The sequence below is a fragment of the Anas platyrhynchos genome, chromosome 1, assembly GCF_047663525.1.
Source record: "Anas platyrhynchos isolate ZD024472 breed Pekin duck chromosome 1, IASCAAS_PekinDuck_T2T, whole genome shotgun sequence".
NCBI classification, from domain to species: Eukaryota; Metazoa; Chordata; class Aves; order Anseriformes; family Anatidae; genus Anas; species Anas platyrhynchos.
This window is the reverse complement of record NC_092587.1, coordinates 1,668,247-1,691,085: the sequence shown is the minus strand read 5'-3', so window position 1 is coordinate 1,691,085 and position 22,839 is coordinate 1,668,247. Positions and strand designations below refer to the sequence as shown.

At 44.2% G+C, this 22,839-nt stretch overlaps 1 protein-coding gene across 2 annotated transcripts; it reads left to right on the top strand.

The window, feature by feature from the left end:
* The first annotated feature begins 2,391 nt into the window (after window positions 1–2,391).
* Window positions 2,392–22,545, top strand: COPG2 (COPI coat complex subunit gamma 2). Of its 2 annotated transcripts, none has more exons than XM_027461506.3 (24): window positions 2,392–2,505; window positions 3,858–3,910; window positions 4,552–4,632; window positions 5,483–5,554; window positions 6,632–6,711; window positions 7,494–7,569; window positions 7,978–8,070; window positions 8,958–9,044; window positions 10,103–10,260; window positions 10,949–11,082; window positions 11,787–11,854; window positions 12,500–12,688; window positions 13,540–13,635; window positions 14,030–14,273; window positions 15,242–15,317; window positions 16,205–16,308; window positions 17,158–17,283; window positions 18,137–18,199; window positions 18,323–18,462; window positions 18,604–18,775; window positions 19,787–19,884; window positions 20,421–20,559; window positions 20,949–21,047; window positions 22,036–22,545. In XM_027461506.3, the coding sequence occupies exons 1-24, from the start codon at window positions 2,469–2,471 to the stop codon at window positions 22,164–22,166; spliced, it is 2,616 nt and encodes an 871-aa protein (XP_027317307.1). In that variant the 5' UTR covers window positions 2,392–2,468; the 3' UTR covers window positions 22,167–22,545. The 2 variants fall into 2 exon arrangements, with proteins under 2 accessions (XP_027317307.1, XP_027317313.1); XM_027461512.3 differs by having other exon boundaries at window positions 2,432–2,527.
* The last annotated feature ends 294 nt before the right edge of the window (window positions 22,546–22,839 follow it).

Genomic DNA, 22,839 nt, shown 5'->3' with positions numbered 1-22,839 from the left:
TCGTACCCTAAGTTCTCCAAAGTGATTTTGTGGCTGAAAGATGGTTCTCAGAAACCTTCACTGAGAAGCAGACAAAAAGGGAGCAAACACAACTCTGCTACCAGTCCTTCCCTAAACCCGGGGGGAAGTTACCACTCCTTGAGAAGACGAGTGAAAGGGTTGAACATATCCAGCACCCTGTCATCACCTACTGCAAAGCTTTTAAGTCAGAAGGAAAGAGCAACCAATGTTTAGTTCCTCGAGTAGCTGTAAGAAGAGGACCAGAGGGTGTGGAGAAGGTGAAACATGGTGTTGATACCCTCCTTTCCAGTCCGTGGGTAATAATGTGTAATAAGATAACAGATTCTCCTTCTCTAGCTTACCAGCAGCTATTCTTTTTACCAGATCTATAAACAGACACCATTTCCTAAAAAGCTGCAATCAGTAAGGTTTTAAAGGTGGTGAGTGAAGGCACCTCTTGGCTCCCTGAATAAAAGCTGCTCTGGGAGCTGTAGTTACCCTAAACCCATACAGAAATTCACCCTGCACACACCCAGCCCCAGGGATCTGTACGTATCACCTGTTACACCATTGCTCACCATTGAAGACCTCCATGTAAGCGCTAATGCTTTGTGCATGTGAAGAAGCTACATCAACGTGACAAGCCTATTTTTAAGGTAAATTAAACTTTTATGGACACACAAGCGAGTGGTTCCTAGATGACAAGACATAAACACATCACAGGTGCGGTAAGGCATGACATGTTGCCTTGAATACTTTACTGGGACAACTAATTCTACACTCAGTACCTTTTATTTCTCATTTTCTTCTATCTCTTTTCTTCAGTGTTGCTGCCTACTCTCAGCCTGTTCCCCTTATTTATATCAAACTAATTTAGCACTCAGACCTTGATGTTGCCACTATCAAAGCCTCCCTATCCCACATCCTGCTCAGTACAGCTTTTTCCTTTTGTGGGGCTCTCCACTCTTCACCATTAAAAACGCTAAGCTCCATGCTCCAAACCCCTTCATCTCCAGCCCCCAGATCTGACCAATTCCCTCAGTATATGTTTTTTTATGGATTAGGGCTTCCCATTTTATACTAAGAAGAGCAGGTGGACCCCCTTCTCCAGGCTGAAACTCCCCAGCTCTCTCAGCCTTTCTTCATAGGAGAGGTGCTCCAGCCCTCTGAAGAGGTCCTCCAGTCCTCTGTAAATTCAAGGTCTGTAGGAGCATTGAGCAAAGGGACGTGACCACTTCTTCCATCTGCATGTAGAAAGCTAACAGGGCTGTCCTCAGGACATCAGACGGAGCATAAAGATTTATAAGATCCCCCCAGAAGAAATTATGTCTTTGTCTTTCAATCCAAGACAAGAGAAGAAGCAAGGAGGTTTAGGGATGATCCTTTCCTGTTGACCTCCAGTGTTCAGTATAGAGACAGGTTGCTTTCCAGGTTTATTTGAAACAACATCAGGCTGTGGGGAGACATCGTTTAATTGCTGCAGAGAGATCGCTTAATTACTGTAGTTGCCAGGCCTATTGTCCAACTGCAAACCTCCAACATCTGTTCTGTACTTTGGCCAGACGAACGAGATGTACGTGTTAATTCCTGTCTGTTAATTAACTCACATTCCCGCTCAAGTCCAGTCTCAGCAAATTTCTGCTGATTTGGGGATTTTGACACCAAAAAGCCTGGCGATATCCCCGATCTGCCGTTGTCCGGAGCCACCATGTCACCCCAAGCCTGGTGGCAATGGCTCCCAAAGTGGATGATGGCCACCAAAAGGCTTGGTGGCACTTGGCACCTAAGAAACCCCTCTGTTGCCTCACATGTTGGCCACTGCTGTAGAGAATGGTGTTGTGAGAGGGGAGGATCCTAATTTCTGATTTTTGTTTTTTTGTTTGACTCCATCACCTCCCTGAGCAACCCCTTCCAACGCCTGACTGCTCTTTGTGAGAAGAAACATCTCCTCATTTCCAGCCAGGAGGGAGGCCATTTGCGCCACATCATTCAGAAAGCCTTTTCGGAGGCATTAATGATTTATGACCGCTCCATTTTTAGCTTTATTATTTTTAGAAGGGAATCAGCGCGCAGGGTGAAGCAAGGGCACGCTGAGACAGCAGCTGAAACACCTCAGGCAACTCAAGCCCCTTTATGAGAGTATCTGGCTAAAATGTGGGTTCGTTATTTTGTTAAGGGGCTCAGATATTTATTTGTTTTTTTTTTTGTCTGTCTGTCAGTCGGGGGGGGTCCAACACCCCCTCACAAAATGGGGCCGCGGCTCTTTTAAGACTGGGGGGGGGCGAGAAGCTCAGTCCCTGCCCCGACCCCTCCGCAGCAGGGAGGGGGCGTGGCTTGGAGCGACGGACGGCCCTGAATGGCTTAGAGCTTTGAGTGGCGTCCCCGGGAGCCAATCAGATCGCGGGCTGCGAGGCGGCAAGGGGGGAGAGGGCGGGAGCAGGCGCTGAGGCGGCGATGGTGGCGGCGCCATGTTGAAGAAGGCGGACAAGAAGGACGAGGAGCCCGGTCCGGCGGGGCGGCAGCGGGGGTGGGCGGCGGGTCCCTGAGGGAGCGGCTCTGAGGAGCCCCGGGGCCGTGCGAACTGAGGGGATTGGGTTTCTCCGTGCCGCCGTTACCGGCTTTCCTCTCGCCGGGCCCCAGCCCCTGGCCGGCTGCGGCCGTTTGGGGGCTCGGGGGGCCGCGGTCGGGCATCTCAGGGGGTGAGGGAGCCCCTGAGGCGCAGGTCGGGGCTCAGGGGGCAGAGAGGAGCTGGTGCTGCCCTGAGGCTGCCCCGTTACAGGCCCCGAGCTGTGGGCGGTGGGGTTGGGTGTCGTGCCGGTCCCAGTTCCCCTCTGCTGGGGGTGTGAGGGGTGAGAGGAGAGGGAATTCAACATTAAAAAGTGCTTATTGGAGGAAAAGGATCAAGAGCAGGGTTTGAAGGGGTCTGTGTGTGTGTGCAGCAGGGGTTCTGAGGGGTGTTTTTGCTGTCAGTGTGCTGCCCGCAGAGAAATGCCACCTGCAAGAAGTTCAGTGCATTCAGAGCAGAGTTAAGCTCAGAGTGAAACATCAGCGCTCTTCGGAAATCTCAAAGAGAAGATGGTCCCGCTTAACCACCTCTGAAACTAAAGGCTTCCCTCTGCTTCCCAGCAGAGATTCAGACTGTATTAGACACTAGATATGCAATAGTTGGCCCCTCCAAACGGGGCACAGGAGTTGAAATGGACACGAGATGGATTTGAGCCTCATGCCATGTCCCATCCCGTTGTCCATCCGCTATCTCCCTCTCCCCACAAATATTTTTGAAGTCCTCCTGCAGATTTGAGTTTTAGCCACTAGGTAACTTCCCACCCTCTGAATTTGGGTGGTTAAAAGCTTAAGAAGTTACAGCATGGAGATAAGTCTTGGAGCGGTGGTTTTGTGATGTGCTGTGGCCAGGCTGATTGCAGAGCTTGCTGTGTAGCCCTGCTTAGTGGTGTATTTGTCTTATAGATCCTGAGCAGCAGCCCCATCCTGCTCTGTTTGGTGCTCTCTGTGTCTGAAGGAATAAAGTAGGGGGGGCTAGGAGAAAAAAAGAACAAATATCTTTATATGAAATGACCGTTATTAACTACTTCAGTGGTTAATACTTTTCTCCCTCACCCTCCAGCTATGTTTAAATCCTGTCACCCATTTTTTCCTGTAGCTCTGAATATGCAGCCTAAGGAGGTGGATTCACAGCTGTTGTTGGGGAACATGAGTTATTCAAAGAGGGATGTCACTGTAGCATTGAGGCGTTTTTCTAAAGTTTAGGAGCTGTTCCTGCATGTATGGTTCTGTTGCTTTTATTGTCGCTGTTATGGATACATTTCTTTAATTGAGAGGTCTCTCTTGTTGTCCAGGGAGTGGCTCTAATCCTTTCCAGCATTTGGAGAAGAGCGCTGTGCTGCAGGAGGTATGAACAGTAACTTAACCCTTTCTGATCGGAAGGGGTTAGCAGCCTGAGGAGGAACTGGCAGGCAAAGTGAACAGCAAAGTTTGGATAGCTGCTTTAAAATCAGAGTTAATTAAGCTTTTTTTTTTTTTTTTGTATGGCAATTAGAGCTTTCTGAAGAGATGCTCTGCCTGATTTCCTATTCTCATTCAATATACTGTGTTATGGGTCTTCCTGTTTCTCCTTGTGTTCCCTGAAGTGATGAGGTGAATATGTGGTTAAATAACAGTTTTTTGGGGATACAGACAGCAACAAGAAGGAGCTTAATTTCAATTTTCTAATTTTCTAACCCATAGATTAGTACTAAGTAGTGTTTGGGCTACAGATGCTAAGGAGAGAAGAGTTGAAGTTTTATAGATTATGCTTTTATTTTAAATTATTTAGTTAGTACCAAATAGTAAACTGAGTCATTGTCTCTTGTTGAGACACAAGAGATAGCCACGCTTGAACTGGACACCAAAAATATGTTCATTGGGACACATTTTAGAATAACGAAGTTATAAGCTGCTCGGTTGAAAGCAAACGGCTTTAATTTTTATGGTGAAGGACAAATTGTTGGTGTTGGATTATAGTGTAATACAGTATTTGTGCTGTGTTTGCAGGCGCGTATCTTTAATGAGACCCCCATAAACCCACGAAGATGCCTGCACATACTTACCAAGATCCTTTACTTGCTGAACCAGGTAATGATCGTTTCTTGCCAGCCAGAGTGCGTGTTCCCAAGGCTCGTTTCTGATAATTTTCATTGTGAAAGAGGTTTTATAATTCCTGTCAGACTCAGGGGGTAGGCTTTAAGAAAGAGAGTGCTTATGCTATAGTATTATGCATCCCTTTCTGGTTAAGGTGAGGTATGTGTGTGTCCCTGAAGCTTTTAAATATTTTCCGAGTGCCAAGTGAGAGCTGCTGTTTGGTTGTATTCAGTGTCATTGAGCAATTAAGAGTCGTTTGCGGTTGCCTGCCTAAAGTAGGAATAACTGAGGTGAGATAAGAAAACAAGGTGTCATTTTGCTCGTGGGGAAATTGGAAGCAATTGGAAGCGTGGTAAGGAAAGGAATTTTACTCTGGGTAATCACAAAAGTCTCCTGCCTACGTGGCCTGAGCCAGGTGCTATTGACACAGGGTTACTGCTGCTTGGGATGACCTGTGCAGCTCCCTCTTTATTGACACCAGTCATCTTCGAGTAGGTGCCTCTTAAGCAAGGGCATCCATGTGGTTAAGAAGCGTGGTGCAAAGCCAGCTGCTGACACACAAACCTCCAAAGAGGGACCAGAGGTTATGGGGCCGACTGTTGTGTCCCTGTACAGCTGTGGGTGACACTCACTGAAGCCAAGTGGGTAACAGTGCCAGTGTTGGCCTTACTCCCTGGGAAATGAGGCGAGGGAGGGACTGCTCCTCACGTGAGGAAGAAGTCTTTCAAGAAAAAGATTGTTGGGATGTGAGTAGGTGTTTGAGGTGGGAATTAAGGTGGAGGTTACTGGATAATGATACTTTTTTTTTTTTTTTTCCCTCTCATATCTCTTACTCTTTTTTCAGGGTGAACACTTTGGAACCACTGAAGCCACAGAAGCTTTTTTCGCAATGACTAGATTGTTTCAGTCTAATGATGTAAGTGCCAGGCGTTTAACGCTTTCTGCCTCCTTAGTTTTTGCTTGCAGTAATTACAAAGCAGTTGAGTGCTGGGCTGTGGGAGGAGGGTGAGGTGAGCAAACCACTTGCTGAAGGCAATTCACTGTTGGGAAACAAATGACTGAAATGGCTGCAGTGACACGCAGCTCCTTCTGCAGGTTGCTTTTGGTGGTTTATTTTGAATTCCTGTTGTAAAGAATGTGAATAATGACAGAAAGGTTTAGTATACCAATCTGTATAACTTTATGAATGTTTCTTATGCTTGCAAATAATCTGCAGCTGCTCGGATCTCAAAACAGAAGTTAAAAAGTTGCTTGTAGCTCAGGTGATTCTGTTCCCTAACGGCTTGCTGTATTTGTTAATCAACATGCAATAGAGGCATTACAACATCCTAAAAATATTGGAGTAAGCTTTGGGTTTTGTCCGATGTAAAGTCCTTTTCTGATCTCTTCTGCAGAGGGTGTAGAACTTAGCAGAATATGCTTTGTGGGTTGGATTTCATTCACGTTGGTTAGAATGAGCTAGCACTTCAGTTTGGGGGAGATTTGTCTGAAGAGAGTCCCGTGTGTAACTGTCAAAAGATAGAATGAAAATTTTGGAAACACAATGTGTTCTGTGACCTCTGTCATATCCACATTGTGTTTTTTTTTCTTTAATGCAAAAATGTCTTCTGCTTTCAAAGAATTAAAATGTGAGTGCTCTTTGCATATCTCTGTTTTTCTTTCTCAATAAAAAAGGAAGTTTTAAAGCATTTGGCTGATAATTGTGAGGTTTCTGTGTGTAGACTTGGTGTGCCGCTTCACTCGTAAACAACACACAGATTTTCTTTCCATTAGTCCTGTCATTTTGTAAGACATCTCTTAGTTTCCTGATTTGTTTGATAGTGGGAGATAAGAGCAGTGTCCAGTTTTCAGTCAGGGTTTTATTGTGTGCTTGTGACTTTGTACGGACACGGGGAAGAGGGTGTACTTGTCCGGTTTATTTCTAAAACTTACAGGAAGTGCTTATTCATGCTTGCCTGTGAGTTGAATGGCTTTCTGCAATTTGTTTTCACAGCAAACCCTTAGACGAATGTGTTACCTTACAATCAAAGAGATGGCCAATATTTCTGAGGATGTCATCATTGTCACAAGCAGGTACAGATTTTTCTGCAGTTACCCTATCAGAGCTCTGAAACAAGTAGCTACATCTTGACATGTTTGTTTTAGCCACTAGGGTTTTCTGTAATTGTGCAAGGATACAGCAAGGGAAAACAAGTTGTTCCATGCCACATAGGAGGTGTTAATTTCTTCCTCCTGTGTTGTTATGCCTTCCTTAAAAAACAATGAAAAATGTATATACACTTTATTAATAGCTTGTTACTTTTTTTTTGTTTTCTTTTTTCTTCCACTTCATTGGTGCTGATGCTTTTGCTTTGATGTTACGAAGCTGATTCGTTTTGCTTGTTTGTCTGATGTTTTGAACGTGTGGTTTCTGTTTCACTTTGCCGTGAGAGCAATTATGGAAAACAGCAAAACTCAGTTCGCTCCAGCACTGAACTATTAATTTTTATCACTGCAGAGTAGACGTGACAGCTGTTGTGAGAACAAATTCCAGAGAGAGTTTTTGCGAGAATTTTTGTTGACTGTAGCTGTTCAGCAAACAAAATTTAATGAGGTAGAAAGAAGAACGGCTGTGCTAAATAAACTGATTCTACGGCAGAGCAATTTTATGGACTACATATCTTTTTAATGCTCTGTATTTCTATAGAATCTGATGTTAATAATTTTCAAATAACTAATTAAGTTGTTTCTAGCCAATACTGTATCTTAGCAGTTACGTGGTAACAGCTTGAAGGATAGGTAAACGAGATGTTGCAAAAGGACTGAGACATTGAGATACTACAGAAGTGTTAACAGGTTGTCTTTGGTTATTTCAGTTTGACCAAAGACATGACAGGGAAGGAAGATGTTTACCGAGGCCCAGCCATCAGAGCACTGTGCAGGATCACTGACGTAAGTACAAAACACTTCTGTTGGAGAGATTAAAAGTGTATTTAAAATAAAATAAACTACTCTGTGGCAGGGTGCTTTCTTAAAGTAAAAAGGGAACTTCCACTTCAGGGAGGACTGCTCCGAAGCCCTGTGCTGATGTGAAGGCTCTGGAGCTGTAGTGCTGTAAAGATGGAATTAAAGATCAGGAGCTATGGAGTTTTGGTTTCTGCTCTGAGACTGCCTTGCTGTAGGCTTTGTGTCACTGAATCTTCAGGAGTGGGCACTGATGTCTCCCTTGAGTTTTTAGAATTAGGTGAAACATTTTTCTGAGGGCTTTTTGAACATGTTGTACATTTGTTTTTGTCTAAGCATTTATACTCAGCCACCAGGGGTTGAGCATCAATGCTTTTTCTCCCCCTCTTCTCACAGGGTACGATGTTACAAGCCATTGAGAGATACATGAAACAAGCCATTGTGGACAAAGTCCCCAGTGTGTCAAGTTCTGCACTGGTGTCTTCCTTGGTAAGTGCAGCAGTTAATTGTTGTAAATCTGTGCCTTGTGTTGTGGGTCTGCTGCATGTGTAGCTTTGCTTGGCTTTTGTTTTGTTCTTTCTTCGTCTCCCTTCCCTTTGATAGGGCTCCTCTTTGTCTTCTCACTGGAAAATAGACATAAATAGCAGCAATGGAGTTTCCTTTGTCTCAAGTAGCCTCTCTAGCTCCTTCCTTAATCTTCTCTTGCTTTAAAGTACTTTGATTGCATCGCTCAAGCACAAAGTGCTTGGTCATCTCTGCGTGTAGTTAATGTGGAACATTAATTTGTTTGTGGAGGGACTTGTCTTTCTTTTTAAACGTCAGGCACACTGACAGCCATAAAAGTGCTTATCATTTTGCTGAGAGTAAGTTAAAGCAACCTGCTCTGTGTTGGGAAAGAACTAACAATGATGACTGAAAGAGCGTTTGAGTTATGCAACAGAAAGTAAAAGCAGCTGGCTTTTACATAACAAGACTGGTTGCACTGGGAAATAAATAAAAATAATAATAAAAAGCGGGAGCTAAGAAGTTTAGCTGATAGGGTAGAATAGGGCTTGTGTGAGACCCCAGGGGTGCAAGGGAAGCTGTATTAATACTGACAACTGAAGAGTTCCTCCTGAACTAGCAGCAGGTAGATAGATTGTCCTGGTTTTGTCTTTTGTCTGCTTTGGACGTAAACAAAATCTTTCTGAGCTACTTCTAGCTTCATTGAAACAGGTGTCCCATTATGTAATCTGGGAGTTAATCTTTGTTCCCAGTAGCATGCAATAAAGCAATTGATGATCTTGAAGTAGTGAAACTGCAAAACAAGGCTCATGATACTTCACGGTGCTTCTGATAACAGCTTGTTTGCAGTCTCAATTTGTGGCTTCTTCCAGCACATGATGAAGATCAGTTACGATGTCGTCAAACGGTGGATCAACGAGGCTCAAGAAGCAGCTTCTAGTGACAACATTATGGTACAGGTACGTTTCAGGGGGCTGCCCCAGGAAACTGCAAACACTACAAGGTTTTAATGGTGTTCTGGAAGTTCTTATAATAGCTTTAGAAAAAGGAACTGGTATTCATTTTTCCTTATTCTTTTAAAAACAATGGTTTTGTTTTGAGGGAAATGATTCCACTGTTTCAAAAACCATTAATTCCTTCACAATCGCAGTGCAATACAATAAGTGGCTCTTTAGTGCAATCCTCTGCCCTTTCCCTGCGAGCCTTTTGATAGCTGGAATGCTACAGACAGGTTTCACAAATAGGTATTGTGGAAGAAGGGCTTTAAATCTGAGTTTTCACAAATCTCACTGCTTTCCAGAATACCAGCATCTTTTGTCTTGGCCTTCATAAAATTCACCAGTTGTTGCAGGACCACAGGGAATAGCCCAAATACCTGTGATAGCCCTATTAGCAAAATCTTTGTATAAATAATCAAAACAGTTATGGAAATGACAGTATTTATATATGGCTAACAATTGGAAACAAATCCACAATTCCAGCTTTGTTTGTGCCCAGTTAGCAGCTTCATTAAGCTTTACTGGGAATCAGTCTCATGGAAAACAAAACAAACAAACAAAAAAAAACAAAACACTGCAAGCAATTGGAAATGGTTCTTTGTACCTTAAACATAAATGTCTCAAGGATTTTTATGTGCTCAGCTGTGATTTGAAGGGCTTGGGGTACCCTGGATATTAAGTATACTAGAAAAGCAAATGCTACTGTGTATCGTAGTTAAGCTGAAGCCCTTGAAGTTCTCATGTTTAATGGGGAGAAAGTGAAGTAAACTAACTTCATGACTCCTTTGATCTTTAGAAATGCGTTGAGGCTTTCTTGAGGGTAGACGGGAAAGGAAAGGAAGTACAGCAGGTCTTTGTTATTTGTCAGGAAACTTGGATCATTTGAGGTTAACAGGTACTTGGGCTAGGAAATAGCAATTTGAAGACACAGAAGAGGGCTGATGATCTGTCTTTTCCAACTGTGTGATGCATTTAATATCTTCATGTGTTCTTGTGCACATCTGTTTCTGATCTAACAGTACCACGCTCTGGGACTGCTCTATCACCTTAGAAAAAATGATCGCCTCGCAGTTACCAAAATGTTGAATAAATTCACCAAATCCGGACTGAAATCCCAGTTTGCGTACTGCATGCTGATCCGAATTGCGAGCAAACTCCTGAAGGAATCTGAAGAGGGGTGAGTAAGAAGCAAGGTGTGAATTACAAAATTAATTGTCGTTTCAGGTAAATAGTAGCTAGGAAACTTGCTTTATTTATTTTTATGTACGTGGAAGTCTACACACAGAACTGTAATGTTAAAAATGAAGCACAGGTAAAAGCAGAACACTAGACTGAACTGAGTAGCAGTTTGTCTGTGAGTTTTGTGTGTGGTGTTCTTATTTTTGTTTTGGCACCACACCAGAACTCACCTGACAGCACGGCTAAAACTGCAGAATAATCTCTGGAGGGGAGGAGTGTTCTGTACTTTGCCTCCTTAGTTGTATTTCAGACTGAGTAAGGATCTATCTATATTACGGTGATAAAAACAAAAGGAAAACTCTATTCTGATCTCATACTAGCAGAGGAGTTATCTGAGGAATTAACCTCCTGATGAAATTTTTTATCAGTGAAAAATTTTTGTTAGTGGTGTGCGATACATGATTAACCACAAAGTATTTATTTGTAGAGTGCAGGAGTTCAGGCTTGTAGAAGATAAATTAAAAAAGAATAGTAAAATAGTAAATTGGAAATTTATTGCTCAAGTATGGGTTAGGCAGTGCCAGAAACATGAGACCCTGTGCACTAACTGTGCTTTCTGTCAAGTTCTTAGGAATGCAGCATTAATGATTGCATGCAGTTCAATGTGAGGTGTCATCTCTTTGTAGACATGAAAGTCCACTCTTCGACTTCATCGAGAGCTGTCTGCGGAATAAGCACGAAATGGTTATTTATGAAGCTGCTTCTGCAATCATCCACCTGCCAAACTGCACAGCGAGGGAGCTGGCACCTGCTGTTTCAGGTTGGTCCGAGAGTCCTCTGTGCTGCTGACATGGCTGAAAGAAAGGGCGGTGAAACACGGTATAGAGACAGTACGGCATAACTGGAGTACTGGACTCAAAACCTAAATTTTCTGATTCTTCCCAAGTTTAGGGGGCTTCTGGATGGGAAACAACTTGATCCCTTTTTCCTCTTCATCCAGAGCTTTAGAGAAGGGACAGGAGAGGTGGCACAGGGTGATGCTTGCCCTCTTCCAGCAGCAGCAAGGGAAGGTGGGAGGGAAGGTAGAGGAGAATTTGATAACAAAGATGTGTCACTAACTACTATACAAACAGCCTGTTATTGTTATAAGATGAAAAACAAGCTTTTTTTTTTAATTTGCTGTTGATCTTAATTAGCGGTTGAAACTAGAAATCAGTTATTAATAGGGAGCTGCACGAATGCTTAGCATGCCATCTGCATAGTTGAATGCGGATACGTCAGACTTCCCTCTCCGCTCCCTTTCCTAGAAAGAGACCGTGTTTGCTTTCCTGCTGTGCTGATCTCTGACTCTATTTGCACCTCTCAATATCAAAGTGCTGGCACAAGGCAACTCTTTCCTCATCTAGTATGGGCATAAGGGCTCTCTTCTTCTGAAGGGGCAGTACTGGAAGCCAGTTTTTGTTAAGCAGCCTCTTCTCCGTAATATTTTGTTGTTGCTTACTTCTCTTGATTCTTTATTTTCAGTGCTGCAGCTTTTCTGCAGTTCTCCCAAACCTGTCTTGAGATACGCAGCTGTACGGACCCTTAATAAAGTGAGTGCTTCCAAGATCTTCTAAACAAGCATAAGTCTCTGGGCATCAGAGGAAGCCAGATTTCAGTGCCTAATGGTGTGTTACCTAAACCAGCAACTGCTCATGTGATTACTGTAATCCAAAATATTCTATGTTGGAGGATTGGCTTTTCTGTGCCAAATTTCCTGGGGTGACAGAAATCTTTTCTTCATTCAAGCTCTGTTTGCTCATTTCCAGACCACAGGGCTATAACAAGCTGTAGCTGGATAACCTCTCAGCTGTATAAAGAAGCAGAACCCCTGCTATTTAATGCCGTGGGAAGTGTGGATAGGGTGTCTGTGAAGGAAATCACCTTGTGGTTTCAGAGCAGCACGCTACACCAGAAGTAGAGCAACACGTGGGTCAAGTTATGCAACTGACAAACCCATGAGCTGTAACTTTAAGTTAGAAGAGTTCATTTCAAAAACGGAAACAAAAATGCAAACCGAAATCAAAATGCATTGATTGCATCATGCCAGCAGCACATGATATAGGTTTAGTTGCAGTCCTTGTGGAACAGAGCAGTGCTTGAAAAAACAGGGACTTTGATACTTGCTCCACTGAAAGCTCTGAATTCTGCAGGGTGGCGCTGCTCTCACATAACTTTTAAAATTGTTTCCTTTACAGGTGGCCATGAAGCATCCATCTGCAGTCACTGCTTGCAACCTGGACCTGGAAAACCTCATCACGGACTCCAACCGCAGTATTGCTACCCTCGCCATCACCACGCTGCTGAAGACAGGGAGTGAGAGCAGTGTAGACAGGCTCATGAAACAGATCTCTTCCTTCGTGTCAGAAATATCAGATGAGTTTAAGGTGTGGCATTGGAGGCCTCTCCTCTTTCCAGCTGCAGGTTTTTCTCCCATTCTTGTTTTTATGAAGCTTTTCCCACTTTTTAATCCTTCAGTGACTTAGTCTAACAGAGCAAAGCCGACTTGAAATTCGGAAGATGTGGTTTTGTGTTTTCCAACTGTCAAAATACACTTTTTCCATTTCTTCCCTCCACTCTGAAAAAGGATGAACATCATTTGGTAGATTCCTGGCTCCTGTGCAGTCTCCTGTAAAACTTCGTACCATCTTCTGGTTGCCTCTGGAGAGGGATTTTAAATGTCTTAATCAAGTCTGTATGACCTCAGTCTGATAGGAAACTTACAGTTCACACTACTAATTTGTTTAATCACTGTAAATTCAGGTGATAATGTGGTTAAGGATGGTTGTTGATCTGTACCTGTCCCTCTTACACTGCAGAGATACCTTGAGGAGCACAGCATGCCTGCAAAGTCCTTGTCTGCTATTTTACGGTGGTCTGAACTGTCTGTATGAGCAAAAGAACCAAGTTTTAGATAGCTTTGAAATTGCAAAGAGCTTTAGTGCCAGGATGTAACTAATTAAATTAAAATTAAATCAGGATTCGCACTGGGCAGAGGGAGGGGTGGGCCTTTGAATTGCCATACAACATCTGAATACAGCCCCTCGAGCGCAGCCAAGTCTTGCAGCGTGCTAGCATAGAGCTGTTAACGATCCATGCTGAGAGTCCACCACCAGATTTTATCCTTCCTGTGCAAGAATGTAATCTGTCAAAGTGACAGTTTGAGATAGGGAGAAGCCTGTGCTCTTCTTGGAAAAGCAAATGCCTGTGCCTAACGTCCTTCTCTGTTGTTTTGCAGGTAGTGGTAGTGCAGGCCATCAGTGCTTTGTGCCAGAAATACCCTCGGAAGCACAGCGTCATGATGACCTTCCTCTCCAATATGCTCAGGGATGATGTAGGTTTGAAACATTCTGTGTAGTTTTTGGCAGGGAGCTCTGGTGGTGTGAAGGGTCTCTGTCCTTGCACCAGTGGGTACGCAGCAATGCTGGGGCCTGAGTGATTACCAAGACCTTGTTTATGTTGTGGGTCAGACCTGTCTGAAATGCGCTTATGGATTAGAGCTGGTACATTAAAAAAACAACCTGAAGGAATTCTCAGATGATGTGCCTGTACTGGCCAATGGGGACTGGGAAAACCCTATTAGATTATCCAGCCCATCTCTTCTTCTCTGTTTGTGTACAAATGTTTTGTTTTCCTCAATGGAAAGAATTGAAGCGTGAGGGGAACTGCATAGCACTGCAGCTTGAGCTCTGCCTGCTGGGTGAGTGTCCTTGCTTTGCTCTTCCCAGGGTGGCTTCGAGTACAAGCGAGCCATTGTGGACTGCATAATCAGCATCATCGAGGAAAATCCCGAGAGTAAAGAATCTGGCTTGGCTCACCTCTGCGAGTTCATCGAAGACTGTGAACATACCGTCCTAGCCACAAAGATCTTGCACCTGCTGGGAAAAGAGGGGCCGAGGACTCCGTCCCCATCCAAGTACATCCGCTTCATATTCAACAGGGTGGTGCTGGAGAACGAGGCTGTGAGGGCTGGTGAGTTGAGCTAAAAATTTGGCTTGATGTCTGACTTCTGCCTGTCATCTGTTTGCATGGAAATCTCCCGTGCACAAAATAAGGATTCTTCCAAAAAAGGTTGTTGCCAGACCCAATACACAGACAGATGCTTCCTTCCTGCAGGGCCTCAATGATAAACCCTTTGGAGTGTGCAGTCTTTTTTCACGTTTTGGGGTTGGTTTTGGAGAGGTATTGGCCTTGGCTCAATCTCCAGAGTGTTGGAGGTGGAAGCCCTGCTGGGAGGGAGGAAGGAAAATGAGCTGACAAATACAGTATGGTCGCCTTGGTGTTTGGTTTTTGATGGCAGCTCTTCTGGTCACCGTTTCCTCACTTGTAACCTGGGAACACACAAAGAGCATCCCTCTGAGACCGTACTCTGTACAGATATTTCATCATACAGCTGCTTTTTTATTAACTCTTAAGGCCATAAAGACTGAAGTTCCTTATAGAGCTTTCTGCTTGCATATATGGAGTTTCTCAAAGGCAAAGCTGAGCTGAAATGAGAGTAGTTTGGCCAGGCTGCTTTAGATAATTGCTGAGGAGTTTCACCTCCTCGCAGAGTCACTGGCCCTGCCCACCACTGGAAGTATCTGTATGTGAAAAACAAAGATAGCCAGGAGTGTGAGCCACTGCTGAGGATAGAGGGGTCAAAGACTGGAACAAGCTGTGGAGCTTGACCTAACCTCATCTGGCAGAGGATTCTCTTAGAACAGGGTTGCAGAAGTCAAGCAGGCCTTGGCCTGTTAGTCCCTAACATCAAACTATTTCCTTTTGAAAATACAGAAATAGTTTAATCTTTTCATATCTTTAACGAATTAGTGGCAAGGAAGTGACAACCTTTGTAACTGGAACTTCAGGACAACCGTATGCACAGTGCTCCGTGTCTGCTGTGAAAATCTGTGCGTGTAGTGTTCACACCTCTGATGCTTCCCTGTTTTCTCTTCCAGCTGCTGTAAGCGCGCTGGCAAAGTTTGGTGCCCAGAATGAGAGTCTTCTTCCAAGCATCCTGGTGCTTTTGCAGAGGTGAGCGGGTCTGATTGTGCTGTGTACGTGCTGAGTGTTGGTGACACCAGGTGCTCTGGCTCCAAAAAATAAAAGCAAGTTAGACCAAGCCAGAATGTGTGGTGGATCTGCTGAGCAGGTGGCTGCCTTCCTTCCTGGCTGGTGGGAACACACGATGACTATATGTGAATGAAGGATGTGATGGGTCATAAAATCATCTGACAGTTAATCTGATGTGAGAATCCCTTAATTGGGTAATAAATGTACACTGATTTAGTAAACATGTGTATTTTCACATCTCTTTGAAGCAAGAAAATAGATTTCCATGTTACTTGTAAATAGTAAAATGTCTGTGGCTGCTCTCAGGTGTTCCAGTTCCCCAGGTTTGTGTGCATCATACGAAGACCACTCAACCTTCCTAAGTTATCTATTCCATAAATGTCATGTTCTTCCTGTGTGTAGCACTATAGTGTACCAGAAACCCAGGCTATGACTGACTTCTGTTGTGAAATAAATAATTCAAATTATGAAATGCTTCAGGCAAAAGGCAACCTCAGAGTAGGTGCAAGCAAAGTACTGCTGTGACAAGTGACTGGAGCAAAGTGGAATCAAAAAACAGAACGAGTTGCTAGGAGGGGGAGAAGATCCCTTTTTATAAGGCACCTGCTCTAATTGGAAAAACTAGGTGAATATTTGAGCACACGGCCATTTTTTCAGTCTGAAATAGCAAGCAGCTTTAACACGATGATTTTTGCAATCATCTTCTGTTGTTTTTTTTTAATCCCAAATCCATCAGGAGAGCTCAGACTATCACTGCGATATTAAGTCCAGCCTGGTCAGTGCCATTTGTAGCTCAGCTTACAATGTCCTGAGCAAGCTGACTTCTGTCTTTTTGTTCCCCAAACCAGGTGCATGATGGACAGCGACGATGAAGTTCGGGACAGAGCAACGTTCTACCTGAATGTCCTTCAGCAGAGACAGATAGCCCTGAATGCTGCTTATATTTTTAACGGTCAGTGATAGGAAGAGATGTATGCACGCCTGAAGTCTGAGCTGTTATTACACATTCTGTATTATGGGTGGGCTTAGTTGCTGTAAGAATAGTTTTCTGTGATGCATCTGGGGTAACTCAGGTCAGAATAACCAGAAATGGAACCGTGTGTTTCTTCTGGCACTACTGCTTTCCTCGAAGGATTTGTGTCAACTGAAAATGGCAGGCTTAGCAAAACACAGGAGGGCTTGTCTGGGTAAATAGAGCAGGAAGATGGGTTGGGCTTTTTTCATCGTTGCCTCTTCCTTCACTTGAGACAAGTTTCTTAACCTTTGCACCATCTTCTCTGTTGCAAAATGCGGATGACACATCTTGTTGTGAGGGCCGGTTATAAAAATGTATTGGAGTTTATGCCAGAGAAATTATGCAGCAAAATATTTAACGATTAAGTTTATTGCAATATAACTTCTCTCGAGTGAACTGTTGTGACTCCAATACTCTCTGGAATGGCAGCTTAGTCTCAGTCATCTTCAGAGCAGCTTTTTTATTCTATGCAGTGTCTTGAAGTGCTTCACACATGCATGTATACAAGGCTCTGTATGTGTTTACTGAGAAGCAGAAGTACTTCTACCAGCTTTTTATTAGCCAAAGTCCAAACCGTATCTATTTAGCTGTAAACTAGATTCCATGCAAGAGTATTACTCTGCAGCCTGAGCTGCAGAAAAGAGCTTTTAAAATATGTTTCCTTACCTGATCTCGAGGGATGGAAATGAAATGCTGATAATTTTTTTCAGACCCTGGCACCTTGTTGATTCTGGGGCAGGTTCAGCATTAAAACTGAAATCTTCTGCCTGTGGTTCTGCTTTGCAGGGTTGACCGTCTCTGTTCCTGGAATGGAGAAAGCCCTGCACCAGTATACGCTGGAGCCTTCCGACAAACCCTTTGATATGAAAACAGTTCCCCTGGCTACTGCACCAATCTTTGAACAGAAAGCAGGTAACACTCAGGCTTCCTTTAAATAGGAAAGACTGCGAGCATTCGTGTTGCTGTAATGATATTCGATGCCTGCAAACTGGCTGCTGCCCTCGCAGCAAGGTCAGGCCAAGGCAGAGGTGACTCAGCTGAACGCCTCACAGTTTAATGTCACGGGCTTTGTGTAGGTAAGCCTGCCTGATCCTCACAGCTAGAGGAAAAACAGCCTCTTCCAAAGAAATACAGATTGGCAAGATTTCATTATTCATTCAGCTGATCTTGTTGTCAGAGGGAAGCTTGTACGTCATCAGAATCAGTGTGTTCACAGATGTTTGAAAAAGTGCATTCCAGAAGCACTAAGTCACTTCACTGGCTTTCTTCCATGGTCCTGCATAATTCTCTCATCTTGACCTTGCACAAGCTTTCTAGGGAAGGTGTTTTTTCTCCCCTTTCACATTTTCCCTTCTTATCTATTAGATATGGGAGATAGGAGCTGCATTAATTTCAAATCACACAGGTCACTTGTCACGTAGAGTAAATAAGTTAATGCTTTCTGAGAAATGGCAGCTTGTCTTGTACACTGCTGTTCTCATATATCACGGCTGTGGTCATACTGAAGCTGGAGCAGTCAGCATAGTGAGCTTTTTGCTGGCTGTTCCAGACTGAAGTGCCCTTTCTTCATCATGATTCAAACATCTCTCCTCTTCTCTCCTTACAATGCCAAGCAAAAAATACTCTGGTGTGTGTGTGAGGAGCTGGCAGCGATAAGAATGTGTGAAATGCTGCAGGTTAATGAATTTTTAGTGGAGCTATAAAGGCATTTAAAACACTGCATTGTGGAATTGACAGCACGATTTCTTTGCTTTTCTCATCACAGAGATTGCCTTAGTGACCAGCAAGCCTGAGAAAGTTGCTCCTTCCCGTCAGGATATATTCCAAGGTACGAGAGGAGATCAGTGGGTGGCCAGTGCTTGAAGCAAGGGGAGGATTGCTACAAATAAGACAGGAGCAATGGGCAATCCTGTCACTGAGAGTCTGTTGTTGTCTTCTCCTTTCTGTGCAGAGCAACTGGCAGCCATTCCAGAGTTTAAGAGCTTGGGTCCATTATTCAAGTCTTCAGAACCGGTGCAGCTCACAGAAGCAGAAACAGAGTATTTTGTCCGTTGTATCAAACACGTGTTCACAAATCACATTGTTTTCCAGGTAAGGGAAATAAAAACCCCTGTGAGGGTGCAGAATTCTGGTAAAATTGGAGAAAAGCTGTTCAGTGAGACTGACTTGGGAAAAACCTGATTGGAAATGTTTCTTCTGCGTTTGAGTCCTCTTCAATTTATTCTTCTGCAGTTTGATTGCACAAACACGTTAAACGATCAGCTGTTAGAGAGAGTCACTGTGCAGATGGAGCCCTCGGACGCTTACGATGTGATCTGTTGCATCCCAGCACCCAGCCTGCCCTACAACCAGCCAGGCATGTGTTACACCCTCGTGCAGATTCCCCAGGATGACCCCACTGCAGGTAAGGATTGCGAGGGAATAAATAAATTGTGAGGGGGAAAAAAAGCTTTTTGAGATCAGGTGTTACAACATTCAGGGTGTGGGATTTGGTGAGTGCATACCGAGGTGCTAGCACTGTTCTTCTGATGTGTCTCACTTGCTGTTATTTATGCAGCACCTATGTTAGTGCAGAATAGTGTGCATGCTTTTGAATTAATTAGATAACCACCTGATATCATTAAGTTAACCACCCGATATCATTAATTAATGATTAATCATTAATTAATGATATCGGGTGGTTAAAAATTAGGTGGTAATGAGGACTGGAGAGCATGCAGGTAATACAGGAAACTAAACCTGTTAGCTTGAGTTAGCGAAAGCAGCACGTTTGAAAACGTGGATGCTTGATATTATTCAGGAACAGACTGTCAAAAGAAAAATGCAAGTGGAGACACATGATTGGTGGCTTGGGCCTTTGCAAATTCAGCTCATGGAAATTTTCCTTTCCCTAGGGAATTGGAAACTACTGTGAAATTTAGAAATGAGTGATTTTCTTGTGCATAAAACTTTCTTAATTTATTCACACGTGAAAGGAACTGTATTGGATTTGGAGTTGATTTAACGTGCCTCAGCTTATCAGTGAGGTGGATTTCCTGGTTAACACTTTAACCAAAGAAGATCAGAACTGGTCTGAGTTCACTGCACTGTGGCTTTTGGATCGTAATCCACTGGTCAGAAATCCTTGCAGGGTTTCTGCTGGTGGCTAGTGCTGACCGATTGCACTGCAGCACCCTGCAAGTCATTGGGCCTGGGCCTTGGCATACTCCTCCCTCCTCTGAGATCCTCTTTTAGTCTTCATCTTGGAGTCTGAGGGAAATTTTACGTGAAGCTGAGAAGTGCTCTGACCACTGCTGTGTCTGTATCTCCTGGGGGAAAACTAACTTATTTTCTTCTCAATCCTTTTTGGGAAGCAAAGGCTCAGGCAGAAGAAACTGCGCTACTAACCTGTAAGGGCTTTCCTTTTCCTCCCCAGTTGCTTGTACTTTCAGCTGCACGATGAAATTCACCGTTCGGGACTGTGACCCAAACACAGGAGTGCCGGAAGAAGATGGCTACGATGATGAGTATGTGGTGAGTTCATGATTCTTTTTCTTTTTTCCTGCCGCTAATTCCAGCCATTGGGCTGACAGTTTCCTTCCAGACCTGAAACCAGTAGGAGAAAATGGGGGGGGGTCTGCCTGAAACGCTTCCAAAATACCAGAGCTTGTGAGTGATTAGATCCTTACCCAAAAACATGCTTCTGCCAGAAGTTTGTTTAACTTTAGTGTTCTGTGGAGACAAGATTTGTGGGGGTAGACGTGGGAAAGTCTCTCTGCTTGGATGCCCAGTAAGGGTGAGAATGGAATTGACTTGAAAAGCAGTTGCCCTGTTTTTTGCACTCATTTGGTCTCACTGATAATTTAATGTATGTTTTTAAGCTTTACAGATAACCACTATAAATGCTGATTTTCTTCTCTGCTTTTTAGCATATTATTGTACAATTCTGCTGAAATTAAAGCCAGGCATGCCTGAGTTGTCTTGGCAAAATGCTGCTGTCCCCCTGTCTTTCTCTAAGATGAGGTTCCTTCCTGTAACTGGCAGCTGAAACTCTCCCTTGCTTTGCTCAGCTGGAAGATTTGGAGGTGACAGTGGCTGATCACATCCAGAAGGTTTTAAAGCCGAACTTCGCAGCTGCGTGGGAAGAAGTGGGGGACGACTTTGAGAAAGAAGAAACCTTTGCGCTGAGTTCCATTAAAACCCTCGATGGTGAGATGATCTCTCATTTATTGGTGACCACATAGTAATCCTGTTAAATCTGCCATGGTGGGGAAATAATTGGTGTGGTAGGAGGAGGAGCAGGAGGATTTGGGGCCTTCTAATGTGACATTGTCCCAGTGACGAGGGTTTTTGTTGCAGTTTGGGATCACAGTGAGCAGAAGCTTGGCAGAGCTGTCATGCTGAGCCTTGTTGAAGGGAAGGGTGCGTTCCTAGGCTAAGGCAGCAGAAAAGACATCGCACGTTAGCTGTGAACCAGGATAATGAATGAAAAAACGATTAAGCTGTGTGGATGCTTGGAGAATGTTCTTTGAGAACCAGTTCTCACAGAAATCTTGGCGCCGACCTGGAGCTAACTTTCTTTTCTGATCTCAATGCAGAAGCTGTCAATAACATCATCAAATTCCTGGGCATGCAGCCCTGCGAGCGATCAGATAAAGTGCCAGAGAACAAAAATTCTCACACACTCTACTTAGCTGGTACGTATTCACGCTGCTGAGCTCGGTGTTTCCCTGTCCCCATACAGACAGATTCTCACTAAACGAAGAGGAATGGGTTTGGGGTTTCTGCTCTGAGAGTTTCGCTCTAAAAAGCTGTGAGCTGATTGAAGCTGGTGCTGATTTTTCAGCCTGCTGCTGTGGGTGCGCTCGGGCTAGGCTCTGTGCCTCAGCACGGAGGCGTTCTGCCTGTGGCAACAGCAGCAAAGCCTTCCAGAGAACCTCCAGAGAACACACCAAACTCAGTTCCTTGCCAGTTGTTATTTTGGAAGTGGGTTCCTATGAACATCTTGTTTTCAAGTTCCTGCCTCTGAAGACGCATCCTAAATTAGCCTGCAGTACCTACAACTTTTTATTTGTTGGCTGTGTTCCTGGCTTATGCTTTTGGGCAATCCCTGGAAGTTAAGAACTCCACAAAACCTTCGTGCAGTTGTTAAACTGCGATGGACTTCGCATATAATGGTCTGACCGTAGGGCTGGATCTGTTCCAGGCACAGAATGGGTAACTCCAGGGCTGTTTTCATAGTAATATTGGAGAGGGGTGGGAGATGGCTCATCCTGCAGCATGTTGCCTCCAGGAACACCGCTTCTAAGCCCTCTGGAATAAACCTGGGTCTGTTCTTCCTTCGTGGCAGGGGCACTGAGCCAAAAACACAACTGCAGTCAGTGTGCTGCCTTCCCAGACTAAAAGTGACCTTCAGCTGCCTGGTTTCTGCCCGTTTCCACCTCCCTAGCCCTCCAGCAACTCGTGCTGACTCCACGTTACTAATTTAGGCATTAATCTGTTACCTTTGGGATTTTTTGGGGTCACTTCGCCCTCCCTGCAGCTGGCCGTAGCCTGTATCTGCCTCGCGCTCACCAGGCTGGTTGTTCCTGGTTTAGAACTGCATCGCTTACTGAGCCCCTCATAATAGAAACGTGCCAAACATTTTAATGGTTTATTTTTATATATATTTTTTTTGTCCTTCAGGTGTGTACAGAGGCGGTTGCGACGTGCTGGTGAGGTCGAGGCTGGCGCTAGGAGATGGTGTCACCATGCAGGTGACAGTCAGGAGCAAGGAAGAAACCCCCGTCGATGTCATCCTGGCCTCCGTGGGCTGAGCGTTGCGGCGCCACAGCCGAGGTGGAAACAACATCCCTTAAACCACCAGCTGGGCGTTCCCCCAGCTGTCACAGCCCCTCTTTCTGCATGTAGTTTTTATTCCTCGATTTGGTAAATATTTTGTATGATGTTACAGTAGTGGCTGGCTGGAACTGAGCCTCTCCCGTGTCCTCTCCTCCCCCTGACACTTACACATTCCCCTCTAACTTATTGCATCTCGGGCCACTTGAGGTAGAGCGGGGAAAAAGAAAAGAGGTAGGTGGTAAGAAAACGGAACTGGATTTTTGTCAAAACTAATTTTTATTAACAGAAACACTGGTCCAAGTGGTTGGAATTCATATGAACTGCTGTTAATAAAATAGAAAACTCTTGTTCTAATTCTGTCTGCTTCCCTGTCTTCAATTCAGAAAAATCAGTCCCCGGGGGCTGTTCACTCAGCAGAAGCCCCTTATTCTTAAAGGTTGCTAATAAATTTAAAACAAAGCAGTTAAAAAACACCCAAAACCTGCAGCAAATATAGTTTTTTGAAGATTTTGCGTGAGATGGAGACAAAAATCAATGTCTAGAGAAATTATACTTCAGCGGTGAAGGTTTTTCCCTTTTTACTCTGGCCTAACGGCTCTCTGAGCCTTATGTCAGGTAACACTGCAAAACCCTGCAGCTTTTTTGGGC